Source organism: Hyperoodon ampullatus, assembly GCF_949752795.1.
Source record: "Hyperoodon ampullatus genome assembly, chromosome: 2".
Classification (NCBI taxonomy): domain Eukaryota; kingdom Metazoa; phylum Chordata; class Mammalia; order Artiodactyla; family Ziphiidae; genus Hyperoodon; species Hyperoodon ampullatus.
This window is the reverse complement of record NC_136915.1, coordinates 4,648,321-4,676,243: the sequence shown is the minus strand read 5'-3', so window position 1 is coordinate 4,676,243 and position 27,923 is coordinate 4,648,321. Positions and strand designations below refer to the sequence as shown.

General features: G+C 55.2%; 1 protein-coding gene across 1 annotated transcript; it reads left to right on the top strand.

Annotated features, from left to right (window-relative positions):
* Positions 1-15,242: 15,242 nt before the first annotated feature.
* KLHL21 (kelch like family member 21) lies at positions 15,243-24,968 on the top strand (the record flags this gene model as incomplete). The annotated part of the gene is made up of 4 exons (XM_079698071.1): positions 15,243-16,263; positions 18,523-18,928; positions 22,261-22,333; positions 24,353-24,968. The coding sequence occupies 4 exons, from the start codon at positions 15,243-15,245 to the stop codon at positions 24,644-24,646; spliced, it is 1,794 nt and encodes a 597-aa protein (XP_079554197.1). The 3' UTR covers positions 24,647-24,968.
* Positions 24,969-27,923: the final 2,955 nt, after the last annotated feature.

Sequence of the window (27,923 nt, the reverse complement as noted above, 5' to 3'; positions counted from 1 at the left end):
AAGCTATTCCTGTCATTCCTACTGCGGTTTGTTTCTGGAGAATTTACTAGAAAAGTGTATTAAGGGCTGTGAGCATTGTCCATCCTGCTAAACCAAACTCAGACTCTGACTTCCCAAGTCTTCACTTCACTAATCATGGTTTGGGGGTGGTGATGAACAGTCTTTCAACAGGAACACCTGAAGCTAGACATGAACCTCAAAGTAGCAATATATTTATTTACAAAATATACAGTTTCACAGAAACAGCTTCGCTTTATACACATAAGCTTTATAATTACGCAGAACCATGTAAACGATGTTAAGTGTCTGGCCTGGCCAAGGCCCACGGGAGGGGACTACTTTTGGGGTGACAACTTTCCCTCCCCCTGCTCCGTTAGCCTCCAACCAGGAGCCCCTAGATGGGCCGTATCTAATTTGCATAAAGCTGATTGCAGCTGCCCAGCTCAATCTAACAGAAAAACCCAAGGTGTCTTGACTTCTTAGACACCCGCCACAGGGGTAAACCTGTCAAAAGAACAAAAAGGAAATGAAGGAACAGAAATGGAGATGAATATCAGATGCCTTCCAGAGGCGTCACCAGGAATTGAATCTTCTAAGAGCAATGTGGCAATTGCCAGGGTTGGCAGTTCCACTCTAAAATCACACCTATTCTTAAACACACTTTCAAAACTTTGCAGAGTTTTGTTTTTTTCTTTAAAGAGAGAAACACTTCGAAACTTTGGCTACTCTCATGGTGAAGACATGGGACAGGCAATGTCATAGGGCAGATCTTTGGCAAATTCCTCTCCAGCTTTTCCTGGACGTTTGCCCTAGTCAGAGCCAGACAGTTGTCTGAGGAGAAGGTTGTTTCTAAGCCACCTTCTTACTATTTTTCTCTACAGCAGAACTTCTCCCTTGGGGATCTTCACAATAACATGGGTTTCAGAAACTATCTCTATTTTTGTGTTAATAGAAGCAACAGAATTAAAAATAAAACAAAAAGGCAGTTAGCTGGTCAACCATGAAAGATACTAGGACAAAATATAGGCTCTGATTAGCCAGTTACAGTTCAACCCCCCTGGTGCTTCAGTGAGAGAATGTGGACCAAGTTCACCTGGTGGCCCTGCACAAGGGGACCACGTGGAGAAGCCCCCAGCAGAGAGGCTGAGGGTCCATCTTTTTTTTTTTCTTTTTATTTTCTACTTCCTTTTTTGAGAGTCCATCTAGATGTAAATAAATACGACTGACTTGGGCATCCTTCCCTTTTCACGCTTTATACGGAACAATGTTTATGAAAACACACCCATCGATTTACCAAAAAAACATTTTTGAGAACGAGTATTTGAACTGCTAAGGAGCAATGTCAATTTCAGAGAAAGCTGAAGCCCTCCCTCTCCCTCGAGCCCCAGAACCACCAGTGTCCCGGGCCACACTGCCCTCAAGCAAAGGCCTGCAGGGGCTCCAAACTCCCAGGCTTCTCCAGAGCTGGCCTGCACAGGGGTCTCCCCAGTCCAGGGTCCTAGTTTAGACCTAAGGAACTCTGCACAGTTCAGTGGTACATTCCTGGAGACCGATGTTACCATATCACTCACTCACCACTTCAAACCGAAAGAAAGGCTTCAGAAGTCCTAACCTTGCCCCATGGAACCAGCAGGCCAGCCTGCATGAGGGGCATACTAAGGATAACCCATGGAAGAGGCCTTCCTCCCAGTTTTCCCTTACGCCGCTACGCAGAGGAACACGGTTCCCCAGTGACTGCCTAACCTTTAATGCTGCTACTAGAAAAAAGGGAGGGAGAGAGACAAGGAGAGAATCCGAGTGCCCCCTCGCTTGAAAACAGCTTGCTGGGCACCCCCAAGGCCCTCAGAAGCCAACTGGAGAGAAAGGGAACCCAGGCAGAAGTATACCAATACTTTTGGCTATTTCGTGCAAAAAGACAGGTTTTTTTTACATCGTGCAAAACAGGAAACTGAGTTATGAACACGGGCCACCTTGACCGCCCCCCGAACCGACCCCCCTTTCCACAGAGAAGCAGCTGCATACTGTCCCTTTTAACAAACAGAAGGAAACCTGGGGGTCACTAGCTAGCCCACCCCCAGGCTCCTCTCAGGGTGAGACCAGAGGACTCCAGCGGGCAGCCCCCAAGGCAGGGGAGAGGGCGGAACACTAAGGGAGGGGCAGCTTTGATGGTTGCTGTACAGACACCTATGGTAAAAGACTTACACTCGAGAAGAAGCTTACATGTATGGCTGTTCATAAACAGGCCGGGGAAACTGAACATCTCCTCTCGCCAACACAGCGGAAGCAGGAGTAACAGCTAGCACTTGTTCCAATCGGCGGGAGTTTGTTAACAATGAGAGTAAGAATTCACAACTACCACGTACCCTCATCTTCAGCTGGACCAACCCCACTGCGCTTGGGTGTGTAGTCCACCTCCATTGCAGAGAACACAGCTCTAGCAGCAGCTTTGGCCAACGAGGATTTTATTCAGTCACTGGTTATATACAGTTTATACCTTGGACAGCTGGTCCTTTCGCTTAGGCACCTGAATGGCAGGGGTCTACCCGCACCAGAGCTGAGAGTTCTGTGCTCAACTAAGACCAGGGCCAGCAGGCCCATCATCCCCTCCTATTCCTCGCCCCCAGTCTCTTCGCTCTCCAGCAGTCAGTCCAGAAACAGCTTCCGGGAGCCCATTCGGGACCGGTTGGAGCGGCGGATGTCAAACTTGGAGTCCCGGCACTTTTGGCAGACAAACACTTCCGGAACGTTGGACTTCCGGATTTTCGCACAGGACAGGTGAATCCAGGTGTGGCACTCATTACACTCTATCATGGGGCGGCCAGCAAATGGCTTCATGCAGAAGCAGGTGACGAGGTCCCAGGAGTCGTCGTCTGAAAGGAGAGAACCACATAAGAGGAGGGAGAAAACTTCCCACAACCCCTCTCCATCGGGAAAGCCGCTCTCCAATAGGACAGAGCAGCGGAGCTGCGGTGAAACCGATTTCAAGTTTCACTTAAGGGCGATACTTCTCTCTCTGAAAATGCAGCAAATGCACAAAAAGGGCACAGAAACATGTGGCACCAGGAATTACCTGCGAGGTGTTACGAGCTGCGTTATTTTTACATTTCGAGGTCTGTTCTGGAATCTCAGCTGTCCTCAGCTGCGATCAGCCCTTCCTAAACATCTCGGCATCCACTTTCTTGCACCTTTTCCCCCGAAGGTGGTAGGGCACGCTCCACTGTCACACTCCAAGGAAGGGACCGCGCCAAGACCCCTCCTACCACGCCCTCGTTGACCAGCCGCCCATGGCGCGCCGCCCGTCAGGGCCACTCACCTGAATCCACCATGATGTCCTCGTCGTTGCCGGTGCTGTCCTCGTCCCGGAATACCACCTGCTTGCCCTGCCGGACGATAGTCCGTTTGCCTTCAGTTTTTATCTCTTTGACCTGATCCGGTGACACCATGGCACAAGATCCACTGGATGGAGTGTCGGAGTCCCAGCCCGAGCAAGGGTCGCCGGGGGCCTGGGGGACGTCCTGCAGGCTGGGGCTCGTGGGGGTCTCTGCATATGGGTCGGCGGCTTCCAGCTGCAGCAAGCCCCCCATGTAGCCCTCCTTCCCGGGCACATCACTGTCTCTTCGCTTCCTCTTCTTCTTCTTCTTCAGCTTGTCGGTCTTCTTTCTGTCCAGCAGGAAATTACTGGGCTTGGCTCGCTGCAGGAGGGTGGGCTGCAGGTGGCCAAAGCAGCGGTCAGAGACTGGCAAGGGCACGGTGGACGAGATGTCGCTGAAACCAGCCTCCCAGCCATCACTGTCAATGGTACCAGCGGTGCTATTGGCGGGGCTGGGGCTGCTCCTCAAAGGGAGTTCCTGAAAGGACAGAGACAAAGGTGGCGGCTTCCGATTATCCCAAACAGCCCCCAGCACCAAGAGCTGGCCCAGAGCAGAGCTCCCCAGGGCCCCCGGCCAGGTCAGGCCTGCAAACGTGGGAAATGCACAAGCTGGAGCTTCCCAGCTCTCACCAGCATTATTCTTTAGGAACAGTGTCATTAGTTCTTTAGTGTGACCTTCCAGATAGAACATGAACCCACAAGGGGGACCCTCCAGCCCTTACTGAACCCTCCCCCCTGCCCGAGTCAGGAACTTAGTTGATACTCAATACGTATCTGTGAAAGGAGTGCTGAAGACGCCCTCATACTGTTACCTTTCCTGATTGTACAATCTCCCCTCAATTTGTCCTCCCAAAGGATGTACTCTTTTTTTTTTTTTTTTTTTTTTTTTTTTTTTTTTTTTGCGGTACGCGGGCCTCTCACTGTTGTGGCCTCTCCCGTTGCAGAGCACAGGCTCCGGACGCGCAGGCTCAGCGGCCATGGCTCACGGGCCCAGCCTCTCCGCGGCATGTGGGATCTTCCCAGACCGGGGCATGAACCCGTGTCCCCTGCATCGGCAGACGGACTCTCAACCACTGCGCCACCAGGGAAGCCCAGGATGTACTCTTTGAATTAAGTGAATATAAAATAATTGTGAGGATTTTCTGACGTCTCAAAATATTGCGAAGTCAAAGTAGGTAATTACTGCCCCAAAGCAGTGAGTTCAACTCTATGGTTCCTTCAGATCAGTCAAGCACTTTTATTTGCAAATAGTGGCAACGTTCTGCATGGCACGACGCAAGCATTATCCACCTAGCTGGTGGCAGAAACAATAAGCCAGTGCTGAGTTTGGCCTCCTAGAAATACTGGATTCCTTTCTCTGTAGCCTTACATAACATGAACAAAGCCCCTGAAGTCTGAGCACCATGGCAGTGCTGGTCCACAGTTCCGCCCATTTCTCAGCAAGAAAAGAAAAATGCCTTCATTTACATGGGATTTTGGCCACGAGTCCCTGAAGATTCTGCAATGTGGTGTGCATAGCAACAGGGAGGCCACCCACCAGGCAGGGCAGGGTGGACTGGGCCTGACCATCTGATCAGCGTGCACCCCAGGCTCCACCACCGATTAGCCTGTGACCCAGGATAAGGAGTTCCCTCTGTGCCCCAGTGTCCTCATCTTTAAAATGGAGATAAATAGGGAATTCCCTGGCGGTCCAGTGGTTAGGACTCGGCACTTTCATTGCCGGGGCCCGGGTTTGATCCCGGGTCGGGGGAACTATGATCCCGCAAGCCACACAGCGCAGTGCAGCCAAAGTAAACAAACAACAAAAAAAATAAAATGGAGATAAATAATAGCTCGTACCGCGTATCACTATAACGGCCAAAAACGAGCGCCGGGCCATAGAAAGCCCCTTATAAGTACTGGCCACTAAGAGCAGGCAGATATCAAAAACATTATGTGTAAGCAAACTTTGAAAGGTTTTTTTTTTTTTATGTTTTTCTTTGCGGTACGCAGGCCTTTCACTGTTGTGGCCTCTCCCGTTGCGGAGCACAGGCTCCGGATGCGCAGGCTCAGCGGCCATGGCTCACGGGCCCAGCCGCTCCGCGGCATGTGGGATCTTCCCGGACCAGGGCACGAACCTGTGTCCCCTGCATCGGCAGGTGGACTCTCAACCACTGCGCCACCAGGGAGGCCCCAAACTTTGAAAGTTTATCAAACTACTTCAAGACAAGCCTGCACCACTTCCCAGGCTGGTCCAACTTTGTAAGATAGATTTCTGCCTGACTATTGACTCAAGTCGTCCCAGGGAACCCCTTCCAGAGCCACCACCTTGTCAAACACTCTGGTTTTGCTGCCGGCAAGAAGTCAAAAGTGCTGAAAATTACCTCCTTCGGATAAGGGATGTAGCCTGCGTAGGCCAAGACAAAGGTGCAGAACTTGTTGAAATCCTCCACGGTCCTGTGCCTCTTGGAACTGGGGGAGTATTCCTGTTAACAAGCGAGGAAAGGGAGGGCGTTTGAAAGCAGACACGTACAGGTGGGGTCGCAGAAACAAAACTAGGCAAGCTGAGGCTTTTAGGAGCTGCCAGTCACAAACACACTCTAGATTTACAAACACTCTAGAACAAGATAAGGGAAGTTTGGGTCAAGAAAGAACACTATTTTCAGAAGTTGAAAGAGGGGGTATTATGATGTTATGCCAAGAATACTGGGAAACTGGTTAGGAGATAAAAGCTTGCACAAAAGTCTATTTCTTAGCAGTCGTGGCTTTTTTTTTTACATTACCTGTTAGTTTCTACAGGCCTATCAAGAGCCTTTTTTGCCACAAGTTTTCCACTTTGAAAATAAGCTCCTGCTGCAGCTGTAACTAAAGTCTTTTAAGTGACTTCAAAAGTCAACTACTCGTTAACATTCAGAACTCAGACCTGGGACCCTGGACCAGAATCTCGCCTGACCCCTCCCCAGCCAGGGCTGCGTGAGGACCCCCTCCTCCTACCCGGCTCTCTCCTCCAGAGGAGACACTTGCCCGGCAGGTCCCTCCACTGCTCCAACATTCGGGGGCAAGGCACCCAAATAAATATTCCCCAACTCAGAGGATAAACCAGAAACAATCCTGCTACTACCATTTGCACGCTAAAGATGAAATACTAGAAGTTTTGGCTTGTGTGTCCCATCCCCATTCAATCAAGAAACGCCCTCGACAAGATTTCCTCCAGAGGAAAAGAGGAGCTCCAGGAGAAAAAGCTCTTATTTGCTCCTAAGCAAAGCAACTGTGTTTCACTTCGGTTCATTCGACTAGCGCACTTAGGTTTTCTGAAAGCATTTCATCACCCACCCCAAGCCCATCCTTAGGAGCTCGGCTAACACCTCCAGAGCCTAAGGGCTCGCTCCACGGTAGAGTGAAAGTGGGGGAGGAAATGAGGCGGTGGGCTCCTGGGCCCGCCCCAGCCCAGCGCGCCCGGAAAACTGCGCGGCCCATGCCTGCCACCCGCAGGTCTCCTTCCAAGGGCTACACTTCTTTTGATTTTCTCAACTCGGTGCTAGCAAACCACCTCTGACCCCACCCCTCGGCCGCCCGGACCCCGAGGGCCGCGCAGGTCAGCGGAGCGCCGGAGTCCGCGCGGTGCCCAGCCCTTCCTGCACGGGGGAGAGCCTGCCCCCTCCCCGGGAAGAATTGACCGCCCTCCCTCCGGCCGGGTGGGAGGGCCGCGGCCCTCAAACTCTAGGGGAGAAGTTTTATTTCGGCGGGGAACGTGCAGAAGTGGGTCAGCAGCCGGGACGGACGCAGAGTGGAAGGCGGCGGGGGCCTCGGGCCCGGGGCGGGGAAGCCGCGCCGCCCCTACCGCGCCCGCCGCCCTGGCCCCGCCGCCTGTAGGAAAAGCAGATGGCGGTGCGGCCCCCTCCCCGCCCTCCCGCGGAAGCCGCCCCCCGCCGACACTCGGCCCCGGAAGGTGCGGGGCCCATCCCGCGGGGGAGGGGGCGCGAGTAGCCGGGCACGATTCGGGCTCCGGTACTGGCAGGCCCCGCGAGCCCCCGAGGCGGCAGCGCAGCGGACGAGCCCAACCGGCGCCGCCTCCCCTCCCCCACCCGCCCGCGGCCAGACCCGCACCCCGGCCTCGGCGGGCCTCGGGAGGGGGAGGGGGAGGGGACCGCGGCGGGGCGGGGGTCGGCCGGGAGAACCGAGGGCCGATCCCCGGAAGGAGGGGGAGCCGGGGCGGGGCAAGTCGAGCTCGGGGGAGGGGGCCCCGGAGGGGGACTCGAGCGTGCCCGGGGTGGGAGCAAGGCTCCGGCCCCCGCGGGGGTGGGGACCCTGAAGGACGAGCCTCCGCCACCCCAGCCGGAGGGGGCGGGGGCCGAGCGGGAATTAGGGGGCGGGACGCGGGCCACCCGGCCCGGGGGATTAGGGGAGAAGGCGGGGGCGCGCGGAACGGAGTACCCGTCCGAGGGGGCCGCAAGCCCCTCCGGGAGGGGGTGGGGGATTCCTCCGAGAAGCGGAAGCGCGGGGCGGAGGCAGCTCGGACTGAGTCCCCGGGGGCGGGGAAAGGGTAAGCCAGGCCGGCGGGGAGGGGCCGGGGGCGCAGACAGGTCCCCGAACTACGCGAGGCCGGGGAGAGGTGGTCGTGGCAACCTGGGGGAAGCGGCGCCGGGAGGACGCGGACACCCGCGGAAGGGACACCGAGGAGAGGGCGGGTGGGGAAGACCGGGCGCGGGCCCGAGTGGGGGGCGGGGTTGGGCACCCGGGGGGCGACGAAGGATAGCTGGGGGAGGGGAGGGCGGCGCTCGGCCGGCGGGGGTCCGGCTCCGGGAGCGCAGGATCGGGGTGGGGGCGGTTAGGGGCTATCGGGGCGCAGCTCTCACCTCAGGGTGGAAAGCGGCGGCGCAGGAGTCGGAGTCCATGTTCAGGGTGGGGGGCGGCGACAGCGGGAGTGCAGGGGCCGAGCTGCGGTCGCCGGGCCGCGGGGCCGCTCGGGGCCGGGGGCTCCGGCGGCCGCGTAGGGCGAGGGCGGACCCGGGAGGGGTCGCCACGACTGGAGATGATGAGGGGCTCGGTGTGTCGCGTCCCGGGCACTGTACTCTTGGGCTGGCGGCTCCACAGCCGAGCAGAGTTATCGATGCAGCTCCCGCGACCAGCGCGACTGGAGAGGCGGGAGAGTCGCTGCGGGGGGGACGGCGGCGGCGGCGGCGAGCGGGAACCCGACCGGCTCCCCGACCTGACGCCCAGTTCGGCTCGTGTCTCCGGAGGGAGGGCGGGAGAGCCGCGAGGGCTGTCGGGAAATGTAGTCAGGGGCAACGTGAAACCAACGGTGAGGGGGCGTGGCGCGGGAGCGGGAGCGGGGCATTGTGGGAGTCGTATTCCCCCTTCCGCGGCTGAGGCGCACAAAGATCCCCTCGAGGACTCCAACCCCCAGAGAGCTCTGCGGCGGCTGCCCGGTCTACGGAGGCGGTGGCTCCGGGACCTGAGACCTCCGGAGCGGGGGAGGTGCGGGGGCTCGGGCCGGCTCGGCGATGGGGGAGGGGCGGCGCGAGCGGTAGCGCCTCGGTCTCCGCGGGGGCGGGGGAGGTCAGGGGTCGCCCCGGCGAATCGGGGAGGGCCTGACGGCCTTGGTAGCGATGGGCGGCGGCGCCTGACGCCTCCTCTTTCGCCTTTGGGATTTGGGGTCTGGGCCCCTTTGTGGGGCTGGGGTCCCCACGGCCCAGGCTGGGGCGCTGGGCGCTGACGTCGCAGCCGCCCCACGGCTGAATCCCCGCGCCCTGGACCAGGCGGAGCGAACTTGTTTTCGCGGCTGTGGCTTTTCTGGCCGGCTCCTCCTTGCCCTGGGGGTCCGGGACGGCGGACTGAGACCGAGCGGGGTGGGACCGCCCTAGTCTCCCCAGTAGGAAACACTGCGCGGTGTCGGGTTACCACCGCATTTTTAAAAACTACACCAGTGTTGGTGGTGTTTGAGAAGATGTTTGCTTTAAATACGCTTTTTTTTCCCCTCTTCGCCTGACCTTGAGACCACTCCTGTTTTCTCACTTTGCCTTGAATTATTTCCTGAATATATTCCTCACAGGATTACAACAGTGGGTGAGGCGAAAACCTGATAGAGTTATTTGGTGTTGACATTGACTTTGTTTACTGATATTTAATTGAGGAGTTGGCAGTGTTTAAATGCTGCGCCGCAGAGTATTTTACAACTTTATATGTTGAAGGTTGATTGACTCTGAACACTTAGTTGAAAATTAACTGCTCTGATAAACTTACCATGAGGAGGCCTCACGTACTTAAATTATTTTTAATAACCATTTGAAAGGAAAAAAATCTGTATACGAAATGCAAATGATTCAATCACATATTTGGTAGCTTCGAAGACAAACTGTTAAAGAGGAGTGACATAAAATTTTAAATTCAAATCAGAAAAGTGACTCATCTGCATATACTACATCAGAGCGATGATCGGAAGAACCCCTAAAAGATGAGAATCTTTCCGAGGTAGTGAGTGCTACATTGGTTGGCTCTTGCTATTTCGGTGGTTAAGATAATTCTGATGGAAACACTTAGTGATTAAGAGACTGACTTATCTTAGCAATACTTCTTTAAGCCTCAATCACCTTAGCTATAAAATGTGTAACTTGCCTCAGTAAGTAGTAGTTTACTTTTATGATTGTTGCCACTTTTTAAAAAATATTGGGGCTTCCCTGGTGGCGCAGTGGTTGAGAGTCTGCCTGCCGATGCAGGGGACACAGGTTCGTGCCCCGGTCCAGGAAGATCCCACATGCCGCGGAGCGGCAAGGCCCGTGAGCCATGGCCGCTGGGCCTGCGCGTCCGGAGCCTGTGCTCCGCATCGGAAGAGGCCACAACAGTGAGAGGCCCGCGTACCGCAAAAGAAAAAAACAAACAAACAAAAAAATATTATTTTTGCAAGATCTTCAAAGATTGGAGGGCTCCCCAGAGGTGAGAGCAAATTGAGGTGCTTTACAAAGCTAGTAAGATAAAAACAGACATTGGATTTAGCCTGTGGAAACATCATTAACATCTTCTCGCAGACTTGTCACATTCAGATGCTTTAGCCAGATTTGGAATGTTATCTGATCCGCAGGCCAGAGCAAATGTCCTGAGGTTAGCCAGTGCTGCCCAGGGTCAGACCCACCCAGGGCAACTTGTTTTGCCTGAATATGAAAGGGCCAAGAAGGACATTATCCTATTGGTAGTTTAAAGGTGTAAATACCAAAAAAACAATAATTATTGGAGGCAAAGTCCAAATGAATAAAGAGGAATTTTTAAAAAACTGATCATTATTCCCTCCGGTATAATTTTGCACGTAGTAAACATTAAATTCCCCCCCCACCCAATTAAGAAACTGAAATAAAGAACTTGTTCATAGTCATAATGGGCTTGATGACAAAAGAGCCTAGAATTCAGGGACCTATACTGAACCATTCAGTCACACTAAGAAAATCCCAAACTTGGATTCTGTCATGTGACAGTGATAACTCTTGCTCAGAATAGGTATCCAATAGTTATTTCTTGAATAAGTTCTTAGTACACACAGGCGACCAGTACACCCGGTGTACTCTGCTTGTGTCCCTGCCTGCCACTCAGGTGAAATAGAAAACTTCACGGAGGAAGCCCTTTGTCTCTCCTCCCTTTGATTTCCCTTAGCAATTTAGCCCTTTGGTTTAGATGTTAATATCTATCATCCCTTCCCTAGCCTGAGAAAGGACTGTAACACCAATAATTGACCCAAATTCAATAGCATAATATGTAGCTGTGGGGATAATAAAGCTAGTTTTCTCTGTATGACAGGCTTAGGTTTCTTCAACATATTTAGTTTATTTCTCAGGTATACTGTACCACTCCTGGGCTCCAGGGGGCAAATCTAGAATTCCAAGATCAATGCAAGAGCATTAGCCACAGTAGCCAGATCCTTGTTTTCCGCTTTAAAAAACAAAAAACACCTGCTGCTGAATGCTAACTGTCAGATGATTATAGTTACTCAGGAAAGAGGAAGAAAAAAGCCAACATTAGCACAGGTTATGACAAGTTTCAAAATACTGAGAATGGTTTCCCAGTAAGTAGCTTGAGAATGTAGTTCTTTTAATTGGGTTACCAAATATAGCTTCACCTTCCTAAATCTCACTAGCTACACTGCAGTCACTTGGGGAAAATTCAGGAATGCTTTCTGCCTCCGTTTTAACTCTCTGTGCTTGAGTGTAGTTATAAACATAACCAAAGGTTTATTTTTCCTGGAATTATTTTTTGGTGCTTCAGCTTTTTGTTCGGCTTAATAGGATATTCTTATGGATTTTTCCTATCTTCAATTTTCTGCCTTTCTCACTCCCATTTCCAGGAGAGGAAAATAAGTGAAAATTCCTCAAAACTGTATTGTTTTCAACTTTTAGTACCTTGACTGCTGTATGAATATACATATGTGTGAATAAAAAAAAATTTCAATAAAAAATAACAAAAAAAGAATATATGTGTGAATAATTTTAAATCAATAAATTTCTAAACTAAGTATTGTCAACTTTTCATACAGTGAGGAAAATTACCTGTGCATAGAAGAGTCAAATGAATTTCTTGTGTTATGGTTTATACAGGTAAAATATAAAGATTAATAGCTAACCCTATGTGCTAAACTATTTAAATGTTTTTACTTGCAGTATATCATTTACATATAATAATGCACTTAATATAGAGAATACTGTAACATTCCGTAAAGGAAGAAGTTTATATGTAGTAAGCGCATTACAAACCACACCTTAGGCAGCCCAGAATCAGAAAAAATCAGTGTGTAATATGAAAACGATGCAATCTCTTTTTGACTCTATAAATGCTACGGTATGTGTTCCTCTCTGCTCTCAAAGAAAGGAAAAAGGATGTAACAGCAACTTTTAAAATTATCTCAGTTACCTCTTGTCCTGTCTGCCTAAAATCAGAATTCAAATATCAAAATTAAGTAGTTTTCATTTTTTTAATGAAACAGTACCATTATTTGTTAATTCACATTGTATTACATTATCATAAAGTTACTTAGACAAAGACCATTTTCATGAATTTAGAAGAGGAACACTTGAAAAACTCTCATGGCTGAAGTTTAGTCTTTAAATCCATTTTCTCACAAACTGTTGCTTGTTGGCTAGAGTTAACACCTTCCTCACCAAACAATGGTGTTTCCACCATGCCAGGGTGTTGGATGATATTTGAGAAGTTTAAATCCCCTTAGTTAATACAGTTTGCTGACTGTATCCATCACATTGTCATACTGTAGTGAATGAATTTCGCACATTCCCATTTTGAACACATGAGATTAATGAGCAAAAAAAAAAAGGGAACTAAATAGCTTGCTTGGGTTAGCAGGTTATTCAAAATTCCAAACACAGCTGATAAGTCTAAATCTGTTCCTTTCTTTTCTAACCACATTCCTTTATTGACTTAGATATATACACATGGCTTCAAATAATCTCCTGTTAGCTCTGAGCTATTAATATACTTTTTTTCCTCAAGAACTGAACTTTTAATTTTATTTTGAACTTTTAATATTTCTTTAATACACAGGTTATATATGTTTAGTACAGAAAGACAGAAAATGCAGGCAAGCAAAAACAACAAAACAAACCTAGCCGTCTAGAGAAAATGTTACCTTCACAGTTTTTTGGTAGGCATACGAACACATACAACAAACGGGGCACGGGTTTGATCCCTGGTCAGGAAATTAAGCTCCCGCATGCCAAGATCCTGCATGCACCGCGTGGCCAAAATAAAAATAAATTAATTAATTAACAAATGGGGTCACACTATGGGTAATCAGATTGTTTGCTGGACATTATAGCATGAACATCTTTCCATTTCAATAAATATTGCATCATTATTCTTCAGAGTAAGGCTGAAACATGAGTTAAATAACCCCCTGTTGTTAGGAATACATAAAACTGGACTCGGTTCTTAACTATAGAAACATTATTGATTTAAAAGATTTGATTTATACCAGGTGGATGAGTTCTGACCCAGAGGGACTGTAGTACTTTTCCCTACAAACATCCCACTTCCTGGCTACTTAGACTTTCTTGTCACAAAGCCTGAGCAAGTAAGCTTATTGGCCGGGCTCCTGGGCCCAGGAATGCTGCTGCCGTTAATAGCTGTGTGAACAGTCCATCTATGGGCAACAGGCAGCCCGTCTGGGTACCTGAATGTTTTCTGTCTTAGGCCTGTGCTTCCCATATTGACATTTAGACTAGATACCTTCTCACAGCAAGATGATGAGAGATTCACAAGTAGAAGAGAAAGCCTACAGTTTGCATGTCAGAGATGGAATAAGACCAAGATGTCTTCTCCAAAGGCTGTGCCGACTGAGCTGGAACCAAGAAATGACAGCAACTCCTGGTGTGCCTGGCCTGCCCTGGGACACACGTGGGCGGAATGAGGCTGCTGTCTGGAATGTCTTTGCCAAGCCCATGGGGCATGGGGGTTGCTATCCAATAACAGAAACTCAGGTTTCATCTGCAACACAAGAAGTGGAATAAAGGTCTTTCCTTTTCTTTCTTTTTTTTTTTTTAGAGAGTTAGATATAACTTTATTTTTACCATTACAAACAATATATTTAAGAGTCTTTTCTAAAACTGAGCAAAGCATACATTAAACTAAAGAAAAAAATGGCTTCCTAGTGAGGGAACTTTTTCATATGGTTTCAGTGAAAACACAGTCCTGGCATTTTATCTATTGGAACCAAAGTAAGGAAGATTTCTTTCTTCACGGTCACCCCACACGTGACTGTAACATCTCTGAACAGCCACATCCCCTGGTTTTTAAGGCAGTCCCCTGTCTGACCTTGAGCTGAGGGCCCTGACCCCCAGGTACCTAGTGCCCCTCTCATGGAATAGGAAAAACTATTTTTTCCCTGGAATTATTTTCTGATGCTTCAGCTTTTTGTTCAGCTTAATAGTATATTCTTTCGAATTGTCATGGATTTTTCCTACCCTGATTTCTGCCTTTCCCACTTCCATTTCCAGGAGAGGAAGGGCGAGGAGGCCAGGATGACCCCTTCAGAGGGTAGCTCAGTATCCTGAAAGAGTCTCTACGACTCGGAAACTAAAATTGCGCCTTCTTTGCTGACGAAAGTTAACGACCGCGTTAGTTAGTCAAGTTTGAAACTCCTGCAGGAACACAGTGGAGCAGATTCCTGGCATCTGGCCGCGTGTCCCTTACGGATGCGCCAAGAAAAAAACGTCACCTAAAAAACTTATAATTGTTCCTGCTCTGTTCCTGAATTGTTAAAAAAAAAAAAAAAAGAAAAGAAATTCTGTCTTTTGAAACCTGTCCCGAGATAGGGTTAACTAGCAACCCTTGGAACTAGTGGAATTCAAAAAAAAAAAAAAAAGCCATTGTACCGAGTCGCCCGGGAGCAGTTGGGAAGTCTGGCGCGAAAGGGGTGGCTTCCTCCGCCACCACCGGGTTTTGTTCAGCAGCCGGGCCCGAGTGGGTGGTGGGCAGGCCCTGGAGGCCCCCGATCCCAGCGCACTGCAGGGCAGCCCCTCGGAGAGGACTCTTGTCACCCAGTGTCCCCGTCTCGGGCGTCGGCGGGAGGCCGCAGGAAGCCCCGGAAGGGCGGAGAGAGGGAACGGGCGCGGGCGGCGGTGACTCAGCCTGGAGCGCGGGGGCGGGAGCACGCGAGGGGAGGCGAATCAGTGCGCTCAGCCGGGTGGCAGGGCGGACGGCGGCGCCGGGCCCGGAGGGGTTAAGTGGGCGGTGCCGGCGACGCTCCGCCCCCTCCCGGCCCCCGCCCCCCCGGAGGCCGAGGCACCCGGCCCTATTTATAGCCAGGGCCACCAGCTCTTAGTGTCTTTCCCGCTGGCCCTGGCGGCGAATTTTCTGAGCAGCGCGCGCGCAGCGGCCCCGCGCCCCGAGCCAAGGCGCCATGGAGCGGCCGGCGCCCCTAGCCGTGCTGCCCTTCTCGGACCCTGCGCACGCGCTGAGCCTGCTGCGCGGCCTGAGCCAGCTCCGCGCCGAGCGCAAGTTCCTGGACGTGACCCTGGAGGCAGCGGGAGGGCGCGACTTCCCGGCGCACCGCGCCGTGCTGGCGGCCGCCAGCCCCTACTTCCGCGCCATGTTCGCCGGGCAGCTGCGCGAGAGCCGCGCCGAGCGGGTGCGCCTGCACGGCGTGCCGCCCGACATGCTGCAGCTGCTGCTCGACTTCAGCTACACGGGCCGCGTGGCGGTGAGCGGCGACAACGCCGAGCCGCTGCTGCGCGCCGCCGACCTGCTGCAGTTCCCGGCCGTGAAAGAGGCGTGCGGCGCCTTCCTGCAGCAGCAACTCGACCTGACCAACTGCCTGGACATGCAGGACTTCGCCGAGGCCTTCAGCTGCGCGGGGCTCGCGAGCGCGGCGCAGCGCTTCATCCTGCGCCACGTGGGCGAGCTGGGCGCCGAGCAGCTGGAGCGGCTGCCCCTGGCGCGACTGCTGCGCTACCTGCGCGACGACGGGCTGTGCGTGCCCAAGGAGGAGGCCGCTTACCAGCTGGCGCTGCGCTGGGTGCGCGCCGACCTGCCGCGGCGCGCCGTGCACTGGCCGCAGCTGCTCGAGGCCGTGCGCCTGCCTTTCGTGCGCCGCTTCTACCTGCTGGCACACGTCGAGGCCGAGCCTCTGGTGGCCCGCTGCCCGCCCTGCCTGCGCCTGCTGCGCGAGGCGCGCGACTTTCAGGCGGCGCGCTACGACCGCCACGACCGCGGGCCCTGCCCCCGGATGCGCCCGCGCCCCTCCACCGGCCTCGCGGAGATCCTCGTGCTGGTGGGCGGCTGCGACCAGGACTGCGACGAGCTGGTCACCGTCGACTGCTACAATCCGCAGACGGGCCAGTGGCGCTACTTGGCCGAGTTCCCCGACCACCTGGGCGGGGGCTACAGCATCGTGGCGCTGGGCAACGACATCTACGTGACGGGTGAGTGGGCTGGGGGCTGGTCAGGAGGACCCTGGGCCGCCCGGACCCCCGACCCCTGGGGGAATACATCCACCTGCAGGAGAACCCACAATACCTGGAATCCCGGGACCGCACCTGGGTGCAAGTGGCCACTTCCCTTCCCCCTCCTTCTCCCCCAGGCTGGCACGCACGTACGTTTCTAGGGTTGATACTTAAGATCTAGAAGAAGAACCCCTTGTGTGAGTGGGACAAGTAGCTGTTTGTGGGTCTCTTCCCAGCACGCAGGACCTGCCTGGGCAGCCTCCTCCTTGCCCGGGTGGTGCCCCCATTAGGTTGCAAGATACTGGGGCAGTCACCCTGCACAATGAGTGCTTTCTTTTTCTCCCTAAGGAATCTGGGGACGGGCCAGGGACTGACGCCCTGTGATACATCCATTTCCGCCCCACCCCCCACCCCCCCACGGGGGATTTCTCCCTCATGGCAGAGCAGCACACTTGGTGACCAGTGACAGGGCTTGGACCTAGGCCCTGCGCTTGGGTCACGTGGTGTTTAGGCTGCTCCCTGCCCAGCGACTGTAAACAGAGTCACATGCTAAGAGGTTTTCTTCCAGTTACTTGGCCCAAACCCCAAAACACTGCCGAGTCATGCTGGGCGTGTCCCAGCCCGCCCTAGTCCTGGGCATCTCCCACATTTTTCGTTAAAGATAAATCCCAGTTCAAACATGAGTCTACCTCCTTGAGTGGGGTGAGGAGGGGCGGTCTGTGTGACGGCTATATAAGGAAAGAACCGACCAAGCCTGCACTTGGGGCCTGCAGAGGGCTGGATCAAGCAGGGAGGCCCCGGCTGTGTCATCACAGCGCTGTGTCCAGCCTGGCACGGTCCGGAGAAAGCCGGCTCTGAACTGACAAGTGCGGCGCATCCGGGCCTAAGGACAGGCTCGGCTCTGTGGCCACAGCTTCCTTGGCCTGCAGCGCCAGGTCCAGCCTCTGCGGGAATCTGCCAAAATCAGTCCCTTTCCAACCTGAGGTTGGCCCTGTGTTGTTTGGGGACCACCATCCCCACCCTCCCACCACAGAAGTCTGGCCGGTGAGTTCCCAGAACTGGTCATAATCGCCCCAACTTTGCACACCCTTCCATAAATGTCTCAGCTGAGCAGCTAATCCTTTGGGTTTAGACAGGTGGCTGAGTGGGTCCCTACAGCTGCCTCTAGGGAATTTCACGGGGCGGGGGATGAGAAAGCTACTTCAGCTGCCTTTGACACGGTTCTCCTTTAGAAGGAAGAAGGCAGGCAGAGAGGACTTTACAAGGACCCTGCCTTCTCCCTCTAAAAGCTCAGGGGTATGAGCCGGATAGAATGTCAGGCCGGCTCTGCTCTGCCCTGTGGCCCCAGCCTTGGGGAAGTAAGAGGAACGCAACCCCCACGCTTCTCGGGGTCCCTTCATACTGTGGGAATTCTAATGTCTTAGGTGAACCTGGTTTAATTTGTGGCTGTAGCCAGTACCACTGGGCTTTGTTTGGTTGATTGGTTTTAAGCCTTTTTTATGAAATAATAGATGGAAAAGTATACATCATACTTGTACAGCTCGATGAGTTTTTCCAAACAAAACATGTCAGTAACTTGCATGTAAATCAAGAAATACACCCCCAGAAGTCCACTCATAGCATCACTTTCTTTTTTTCTTGGCCTCACCATGCAGGATCTTAGTTCCCAACCAGGGATTGAACCTGGGCCCCCTGCAGTGGAAGTGCAGAGTCTTAACCACTGGACTGCCAGGGAAGTCCCCGTAGCATCACTTTCTGTGTTAGGTTTCTTGCTTGCAGGGTGCTGTAGATTTCCTCTCAACTCATCCTGGCACAGCCTTGGTTAGGGGCTGGCCAGGAAGCCTAGAATTTGGTGAACAAGTCCCTGGGCACCCCACCCCCATGCTTTGGCTCCCCAGGAGCATGGACTCTAAGACCTGATGCCGCAGTCCAGCTGAGGTGTTTGACCGCTTGTGCGGGGGGTCCAGACTGAGATTGCTGTTTACTTAGAATTGCGGCCCCTGGGCCTTGGCTTGGCCCGCAGAGATTTGGTGGTGTTTTTATGGCCATCCTCCTGGGCAGCGGCCAGCCTATGCATTGCCGGGGCCCCTGGCCCAGCCTTGGTGAGAGAGGATGTGTGTTTACATGGAGCCAGGTGAGGGTTATCCCTCCCCCTCTCAGAAATTCAGGGAGTCATGGGTGGGTGAATCACCCTGAGTCGGTGTGGGCTGACCATCTGCACGTTGTCCGCCCCGGCAGGCGGGTCCGATGGCTCCCGGCTCTACGACTGCGTGTGGAGGTACAACTCAAGCGTGAATGAGTGGACGGAGGTGGCGCCCATGCTGAAGGCCCGGGAGTACCACAGCTCCTCCGTGCTGGATGGGCTGCTGTACGTGGTGGCCGCAGACAGCACGGAGCGCTACGACCACACCACTGACTCCTGGGAGGCCCTGCAGCCCATGACCTACCCCATGGACAATTGTTCCACCACGGCCTGCCGAGGCCGGCTCTACGCCATTGGCTCCCTGGCTGGCAAGGAGACCATGGTGATGCAGTGCTACAACCCAGACATGGACCTATGGTCGCTGGTGGACTGCGGCCAGCTCCCGCCCTGGTCCTTTGCCCCCAAGACAGTGACTCTGAATGGACTCATGTACTTCATCAGGTGAGTCCCTAGGGGCCAAGGCCACTGCGTGATCTTTTTTACCAGGTCCTGTGCTAAGCTCATCTTTACTGTTCTCCCCATTTCACAGATGAGGAAACTGAGGCCACACTGGGCTCTGGGGCTGGGTCTTTCTGACCTGGAGGCTTTGTTCTGCCCCCATTCTTTAGAATGGTTTCTGTGGCCTCTGAGGATCCCAAGTGGGATGGAGCTAGGTCCTCGCAGAGAACGTTTTGAGATTCATAAAAGCTAAATCAATCGTGTCTCTTTGGCTGGACTTCGCCTGGTGGGTCCCTCTAAAAGCCCTTGTTGGTCTCATGTGGCCTTTACTAAAAGGAACCACCTGTCCTACCTGAGAGGGACTTTGAATCTTAAAAAGACCAGAGGACAGCTTTCTGGACACTTGAGTCTTTGGGGTGGGGTGGCCTTGATAGAGGGACCCTTTGCTCGCCAGCGGGCTGGTGCCAGGTGGAGGAATCAGCCCTGCCCCCTCTGCGGGAAGCAGCACCCGTGTGTTCAGTGCGTTTCCGCAGGTTCTGTCTGTCCCTTCCCGCCTGGCCTGACCCAGGCAGGGCTGGTGAGTCTTGCTGAAAGAATGCTGTTCTCCAAAGGTCCCGCAGCCACCCAGGACCAGGGAGGAGCCTGGTACTGAGCAGGCCCAGAGCTGTCTGTGGGAACGATGACAGTAGTTAGCCTGTTGGGGTTCCCAGTGGACTGAGCTCTGGTTGCCTGTTTCATGGGCATTTTCACAGCTGATCCCCATGACTGTCCGCTGAGACGGGCACCACTGTCATCCCCATTTCACAGGTGGCAAAACAGAGGCTTAGAGGGGTAAGGGACTTGCTCACAACCGCAGGCTTTAAGTGGTGGCACAGGGTTAGAACCAAGGACATCCAGCCCGGGTCCCGTGTGCTGTCACCACATCACAGCCTCCCTGGGCCAGGCTATGGCCGTGGCAGCATGCGGCGGAGCTGGGCAGCCGATGGGTCACCATGCATCTGTGAGTCTTGATGACTTGTCACAGTGAAACGCCCCCTCCTGGTGGGCCAGTAGGCATCCCAGGAACTGGGAGCTCCCAGCCACCGCTCCCAGCTTCTGCGTACACGTGTACGTACATACGTGCCTGTAGGCGTGTGTACCTGCCGCTCCCCTCCCTGGCCTAGAGCCTGCCTGAAGCTGCGGCACCAGGAGGGAAGGGTAAGGTGTGAACGGCCATCCTCTCTGTCCCCTTTCCGCCTGCGACTTTGAATTGGGAGCCTCTGAGGACGGGGACACTGTGCTTCTCGGCCCACGCCCCCTCACTGTCTGAGCTGCCCCTCCCCCAGACTCGAGGCGCCTTCCCAGGCTTTCGGGGAGAACACATTTGGAACTGAGGTGGTGTTGCTTGTCACGCAGGTGGCCAAGGGGCCAGGCCTCCCCGTATCCTAGGAAGTGAAGATCGGCTCTGAGAAAGCCCCAGAATCCCATCCAGCTCCCGGTCCTGTTAGAAAACATCATCTGACCCTTCGCCCAGCTCTCCCTCCCCCAAGTCATGTCTTCAAAGATGGGGGTGGAGATGGCTATAAATACAGCTCATGAGGGCGCCAGAACCTTGGCTTCAGCCCCTCGTAGCAGTTCCAGGCTGCGCAGCTTTGAGAACATCCTCCCCTCATCCCCTACCCCCTCTGCCATGGTCCTAGAACAAGAGGTGCCCAAGGACCGGTCTTTGGAGGGAAGGCCCCTGTGCCTTCCTCCTCCTGGTCGGGGTCACTGGTCAGCTGCTAAACTGCCCCACGTGTGAGCATTAGGGTGCCCCCCCAGGTCCCCTGTTAGCCTTTGTACAGGGTCGCCTGAGCCCCGGGGGCCCCGGGAGGTGGGCTCAACTCTGCCCGCTGCACACTGCCACCACCAAACCGGCCGAGGGGGTGAGTGGTCTAGAAGGGCAGCCTGTTGAGTAGTGGGGGCCTGGCCTCACCTGAGAGCGTGGGCAAGGCCGGGGGCCTGGGTCTCGTGCGCTTGAGCGTTCCTGCGCCCTGTCCACGCGCTTTGGTGCCTCAGCCGCATCACACTGCTCTGAATGCCACCTGTCGGGGTAGCTCCGGTCCACAGGAAGGGTCCACGCTGCGTGGAGGCCTCGGCCTGTGGGCTGCTGCCGCCCTGGGCTGTGAGCAGTGACCGGCGGCCCCCGCCCCCGCCTCGAGCACTGCTCCGCCTCAGTCCCCACTTAACGTGGCTCCCGGGCTGGGCTGTCCCAGCGCCCGCAGAGGCAGAAGCTGAGAGCCTTGTCCAGCCTGGCACCTTCTGGCTGCAGCTCCTGTGTCTCTGAAGGGGTCGGGGGGCAGCCCAGCGGGTTCCCAGATCAATTATCATCATCTTATGCGCCACAAACTAAGGGTGGTTTTTACATTCTGTGGCTGGAGGAAAAAATCAAAGTGAGTAATACTTTGTGAGTAATACTTAGTGACATGTGAAAAGTTATGTGAAATTCACATTTGTGTCCATAAATAAGGTTTTATGGGAATGCAGCCAGCCCCTTTGTTGATACGACTGTGGCTGCATTTGTTCTCAGCTGCAGCGCTGGGGACCCGCTACAGAGACTGTCTGCTTGGCAAGCCCTGAAATATTCAATCTCTGGCCTTTCTGCCGATCCCTGACCTGTGACCATCGTTACCGGCAATACTCCTATTTGGGGGGTAGTGTCTTTGTTTTTCAAGGCTGTGCCTTTGAGCCTTGTATTGCAGGAGCCTGTCAAACAGGATGGAAGGAGCCTGAGCCCAAAGGGGAGGGCAGTGCTGGTGTCCTCATTCCCGGGACTCTGGTCACCCTGCCGGGCACTTAGGATGCAGCAGTGATTGGGGTGAGATGGAGGGACTGACAGCGGTGGGAGGGCAGTGGCCGAGCAGTGGTCCAGGGCACGGGGGCTATGCAGTGGGCCGGGAGGCCTGGCCTAGACTGGTCAGCCATGGAAGGCTGTCCTGAGAGGTGGCACACGTGAGCTGAGGAAGGGTGAGTTGAGACTGGTGGCCAGGCTGGGTGCCCACAGCGAAGGGGATGGGGCAGCTGTGTTGGTGCTGGGCTGCGGGGAAGCATTGTAGCACCCGAGGGCACGATCTTTGGGTTTGTGGAGTGTGGCTGGGTCCCGGCCGCAGAGCCCAGGCCAGATAGGTGTGGGTGCCTGAAATCAGCCCCTGCGAACCAGGGATAGGGTCCCACCGGGTGGTGGGCTACCACATAGCATCACAGAGGTCCCCAAAGGAGATGGGCCCGGAGGACCGTTCTCTCCAGCGCTTCACGCTCAGGTGCTGCCTAGTCACTCTGACCCATTCTTCCTCCTCCTTCCCCCCTCCACTCCCCAGGGACGACTCTGCTGAGGTGGACGTATATAACCCCACCAAGAATGAATGGGATAAGATCCCATCGATGAATCAGGTAAGTTTGCAGACACGCCAGCAATGGGAGCACAGGCTGGTCCTGGTTTCCAACCAAAGTGTCAGCATACGTTTGGGATGCAGTCCTGGTGGGCAGGGCCCTGTGTTGGGCCCTTTCCTGGTGCTACCTTCATGAACAGAGGGCTGGCGTTGTCCTTGACTTGTACTCGAGGGTCACTGAAACAGAGACCTTAAATAAATGCCAGGGTCGCACAGCTTAGTGAGTTCATCCATTCGGACCAGTGTTCGTTGAGTACCTGCCATGAGCCAGAGAGCACGCTGGGGAAGTGTTCCACAGAGGGACAGCAAGTGCAAAGGCCCTGGGGCAGGGCATGCCTGGTGTGTTCATGGAACAAGCCCTCAGCCTGGTGTGGCTGGAGAAGAGTGAACAAGGGGGCAAAAGAGGGGTGAGGTCAGACAAGGAGGTCTTTGGGGATTGACCTTGGGAGTGTACTTATTGAGCACCTGCTGTGTATCCATACTTTTGCTGCCTAATGGGGTCTCACCTCTCTTTGCTTATTGAGAAGAGGGTGCTGAGTTTGACAGTGTGATAGAGCCAGGAAGGCTGGGTGGCCTTTGGCTACACGAGCAATCTCCTTAGTCCCAGGTACACATCTACACCCGCCTATATCTTTTTGTTTTTGTTTTTTTTTTTTGCGGTACGCGGGCCTCTCACTGTTGTGGCCTCTCCCGTTGCGGAGCACAGGCTCCGGACGCGCAGGCTCAGCAGCCATGGCTCACAGGCCCAGCCACTCCGCGGCATGTGGGATCTTCCCGGACCGGGGCACGAACCCGTGTCCCCTGCATCGGCAGGCGGACTCTCAACCACTGTGCCACCAGGGAAGCCCCTGCCTATATCTTTATTTTCTGTCTTCCTTAAAATTTCCAAACCTGGGAGTTCTCTGGTGGTCCAGTGGTTAGCACGTCCACCGCAGGGGGCATGGGTTTGAGCTCTGGTCGGGGAACTAAGATCCTGCAAGCAAGCTGTGCAGCGTGGCCAAAAAAAAAAAAAAAAAATTTCCAGACCTGTTCTCCTGATACCTCTACAGCTTATTTAACATCTTTAGGGGAATTCCCTGGCAGTCCAGTGGTTAGGACTCCTCACTTTCACTGCCGAGGGCCCAGGTTCAATTCCTAGTCAGGGGACTAAGATCCCACAAGCCACGCAGCACAGCCGCCAAAAAAAAAAAAATTTTTTTTTAAATAAATAAATAAATAACATCTTTACAGTTAGGAAATATAACTTTGGTTTTCCCCCTAATGAACTACATGTACTCATTATAGCAGTCTTGGGAAAGATGGGATAGTCCAGCCTCGTGGTTCAAAGCCCAGACTTTGGATCAAGTCCCAGCACTGCTGCTGTCAGCTATGTAAGGCTTAGTTTTCCCATCTGTAAGATGGGGAGAACAGGGCTTCCCTGCTGGCGCAGTGGTTAAGAATCTGCCTGCATTGGCGGGGAAACGGGTTTGATCCCTGGTCTGGGAAGATCCCACATGCCGTGGAGCAACTAAGCCCGTGAGCCACAACTACTGAGCCTGCGCTCTAGAGCCCGCGAGCCACAACTATTGAGCCCACGTGCCACAACTACTGAAGCCCGCAGGCCTAGAGCCCGTGCTCCGCAACGAGAGAAGCCACCACAATGAGAAGCCTGCGCACCGCAACAAGGAGTAGACCCCGCTCGCCGCTACTAGAAAAAGCCCGTGTGCAGCGACAAAGACCCATCGCAGCCATAAATAAACAAACAAATAATTGGCGGGGGAGATGGGGAGAACAGTCATGCCTGCTTTGCAGGGCTGATGCTGCTCACGGGGAGAGTGCCTCCATGGCCCCTTGACCACCATAGGGACCCGCTGTGGCATGTGACCCCCGGGCATGGAGCCCCTGTGTCCTAGCTGGGGTGTAGGGAGTGCCAAGGCTGCCCCTCCCAAGGGCCCCAGGCACCTTCCCCATGGAGAGGGGCTCTGGGGCTCGCCCCTGCCCTGGCTGCCAGCCTCCACTTACTTCCCTCCTTGGCCCACAGGTGCATGTAGGGGGCAGCCTGGCCGTCCTTGGAGGGAAGCTCTACGTCTCTGGGGGCTACGACAATACCTTTGAACTCTCCGACGTGGTGGAGGCCTACGACCCAGAGACCCGGGCGTGGAGCGTGGTGGGACGGCTCCCAGAGCCCACCTTCTGGCACGGCAGCGTCAGCATCTTCCGCCAGTTCATGCCCCAGACGCCCTTGGGGGGCCGTGGCTTTGAGCTGGACGGTGGCAGCAGTGACATGGGTGTGGGCCGGCCCCGGCCGCCGCAGAACCCCGCCGAGCTGCACTAGCCCCGGCCCGGCCCGGGGAGGGCCTTGGTGCAGGTAACCCAGCACCTCAGGGGGTAGCACCCCCATCCTTTGTGCACCGGGACAGGTTGGCTGGAGCGTGGGCTCGGGCTGCCAAGCGAGCGAGCCTCAGGATCTGACAGCTGGAGGGTTTCCGTGTGTGCGTTTAGAGCCTGAGTCACAGCTGCTGGGGCCAAGGCCGGTTGTGAATGCCGCTCCCTTGGTCCAGGAAGAGCTGCCTCCGCCACCACATCTCTGGTTCCAGTAAGTCACCCCCGCTGCAGGCCCACCTCACCAATGAAGGCACGTGCCCCTCCTGCAGCCACCACCTGTGCCTACTTGCTCCCCCCTTGGGAGAGGAGGGCCACTTCGGGGTATGAGTGGAGGGGCAGGGGTCCTTCCAGGAGAGCGTGAGAGTGGCCTCCCTGCAGGCCCTGCTGTCCCAGAGCATCGAGAATCAGGCAGACAATGGCTGCAGTGGGGTCCCACCCTCCATGGCCAGTGCTGGGCACCCGGCGAGCCAGCTCCCCAGATGCAGGGGGTCTGCCTGCCCAGCTCCTCGGCCCTGCTGGGGTCTCGCACCAAAACACCCCTCGTGGGTGGGCCTCCTGGAGGTGAGCTCAGACCTGGGGGCACAGGGCAGTGGGAATGGACTGGCGTGTGGCCTTGAAGGGGGCCCAGAGGGACCCGCTGAGTTTCTGTCTCCAGTGGGCCTGGGCCGACGCAGGTGCTGGGGGTCCCTGTCCACACACCCACCGGTTGGTGTAGCCCCACCTGCCTTGGGGGCCTCCGGGCCCTACGTCCCAGGCCAGTTCGGCAGAGGACGAAAGTGCAAGGTCATAGCTCCTCACGGGGAGGCCCTGGGACTTTGTCGCTGAAGCGCAGCCAGGCAGACAGCTGCAGGCGCCCTTGCCCTTGTGGGCTGTGAGCGGAGGATCCTGTTGCTTCTCAAGGGAGCCCGGGGTGGGGCAGCCTCAGCAGGTGGTCACAAGGTTTCAAACACAGTTGGCCCTTCCTTAGAAGCGGGGGAGGCAGCTAGAAACAGGGTCTGGTTGGTTTGATCTTTAACCTCTCCCCGTCCCATTGCCGAAGCTTTCTGCAGGGTGGGAGGGTGCCTTAAGCCCCTCAGAAGCCCAGGCTTCTCCAGGAGGGTGGCAGGAGCAGCTCCTGGGAACCCCCGTAGCTGGTGTCACGTCCCTGGTTTTCTCTGAGGAGTGTGAACGGTGGATGGGTGGTCTTGTCCTCGCACGGTTTCCAGAGTAGCCTTTGCTTGAACTTGCCCTCCTTCCCTTCCAGAGGGGAGGGCGGTTACGTCTTCCTTGTTACGAAATGTTCAACCGTGTGTTCTTACCAAGAAAAAAAAGTTTTCTCACCATCGCTTCACAAGTGGCACTTAAAACCCTTCTGTTGGCCAGAAGCTTTGGGGCTGTCGGGCGGGACCCTGCCTTCCCTCCTGCGTCCCGCGTCCCTCGTCCCTCGAGGAGCCCCGGTGGGGGGCCACCGCTGTCAGGTCAGCCGTCGTGCTCTGGAACCCCTGCTGGAGCGGCCACGGCTCACAGCCAGCCCTTCCATTCGCCTTGCGCGGTGGCTCAGCTGGCCACCCCGAGCCCCCGGCGTGGCAGGCACAGTGGGGAACTTCCTGCCTCGGGCCTTGGCCAGGGTGGAGGCTCGGCCCTCTGCTCCCTTGGGGACGCTCCCCCAGGTCACCCCTCCTGGTCTGAGTGTCCTCCCTCGGTGAGTTGGGGCTCGCCTGCCCTCCCCACAGGGTGCCCCAGGGTGGTCGCAGCCCTAGTTTCTCCCTCTCCACAGCCCTCACTTCACCTCCCAGGGGTCACTGAGACCTTTTTTCTAGCCCAGGTGCCTGCCTGGCGAGCTGAGCCCACCCAGAGGCGCCGGGCTCCATGGGGTGGCCGACTCGGGTTCCCCGCAGGCAGATGCTGCCCAGGCGTGATGGCTTGTCTCCCGTCTGTGGCAGGGGGACGACAAGGCAGGGCTGCACGGGACTGATGGAGCTCCGATTATATGCCAGTCACCAGGCTCGGTGCCAGACTGTGCCCTGCCCAGTGGGTGTGACAGGCCACGCAGAGAGATGTGGTGGTAACTTCTGTGGCAGGTCATGGGCAGGGGTGGGGGGAGCTCGATCTCACGGGAGAGACTCCCTCCTGGTGCCTTTCCTGGGCTGGCTCTGTAAAGGGCCCTGGCAGCCCCAGAAGGCAGGGCGGGCAGTGGGGGGCGGGCTTTTGCTGGGACCGGAGGGGCTGCAGATGCTCATGTTGTTCTCATATAAACCAGCCTTTGTCACCCGCCGCGGCAGTGCTGGTCAGCACCGAGGGCCGGTGCCTGGGCCCGGGCCTTTGTCCGGTCTTTCCTGCGTTTTTGGTACTTCACTGTGTGACCGACCACCCCACCCTCTGGTGGCTGCTCAGACGATGGTTTGGCGGGGGGCAGGGGGCCAGTGATGTTCGCTCTAGAACTACCCAGGTCCCCACCCCCCAGACCCGGTCTTTGGGTTAAAAGACCAAAGACGGGAAGGGGACGCAGCAGCCTGGGCAACAGCAGGCTCCTGCTGGGGGTCCGGGATTGGGGATGACCCTTGAGAACCGTCTCCTCCCTTCCCTGCCCTGCCCTGCCCGCTCCCGTAGGCACGGGTTCCCATCACTCACACAGGTCTGTGCACTGACGGGGCTGGGCCAGCCGGGGAGGGACTGTCTACACGTCAGATGTACACAACTTTTTCAGCCTGTGAGACAAGTGATGAAAGTTCGGTGACTTGTATTTAATGCTGACCTACTGCTATAAAGTATTCTATATTTATATGACCTCAGAGACTCTTCTGGACTAGGACAGTCTCCCTCCAGCGTCCGACATCCAGTGCCAGCCCCAGAGCGTGGGGCAGATTTGTGTATTTATTTGTCCGTTTGGTAGGCTTACGTGTCCAGGATCCTGTTTAAGGTTTTAGGATGCCTTCAGTACACTAACTTTTTGAAATAAAAGTATTTCCTATATATTTGGTGTCATTGCCTCTATCCCGCTGCTGCCAGGTCTTGGAACCTTTGGGCTGAGGCCAAGCGCGTGGGGCAAGGGAAGCAAAGTAGTATCGAGGAGGGCACTCGACGTCCCTTAACTAATGAGCAGGGAAAGGGGCGGGGTTCGGGGCGTCCAGGGCTCACGCTAATGGTTTTGGGGGCAAACCCTTTGAGGCCCTTTCTTGTCTCAGTCATTACAAAGCATGAGGTCATGGAAAGAGGAGGCCAGAGGTGGGAGAAACGTGGGTGGCTGA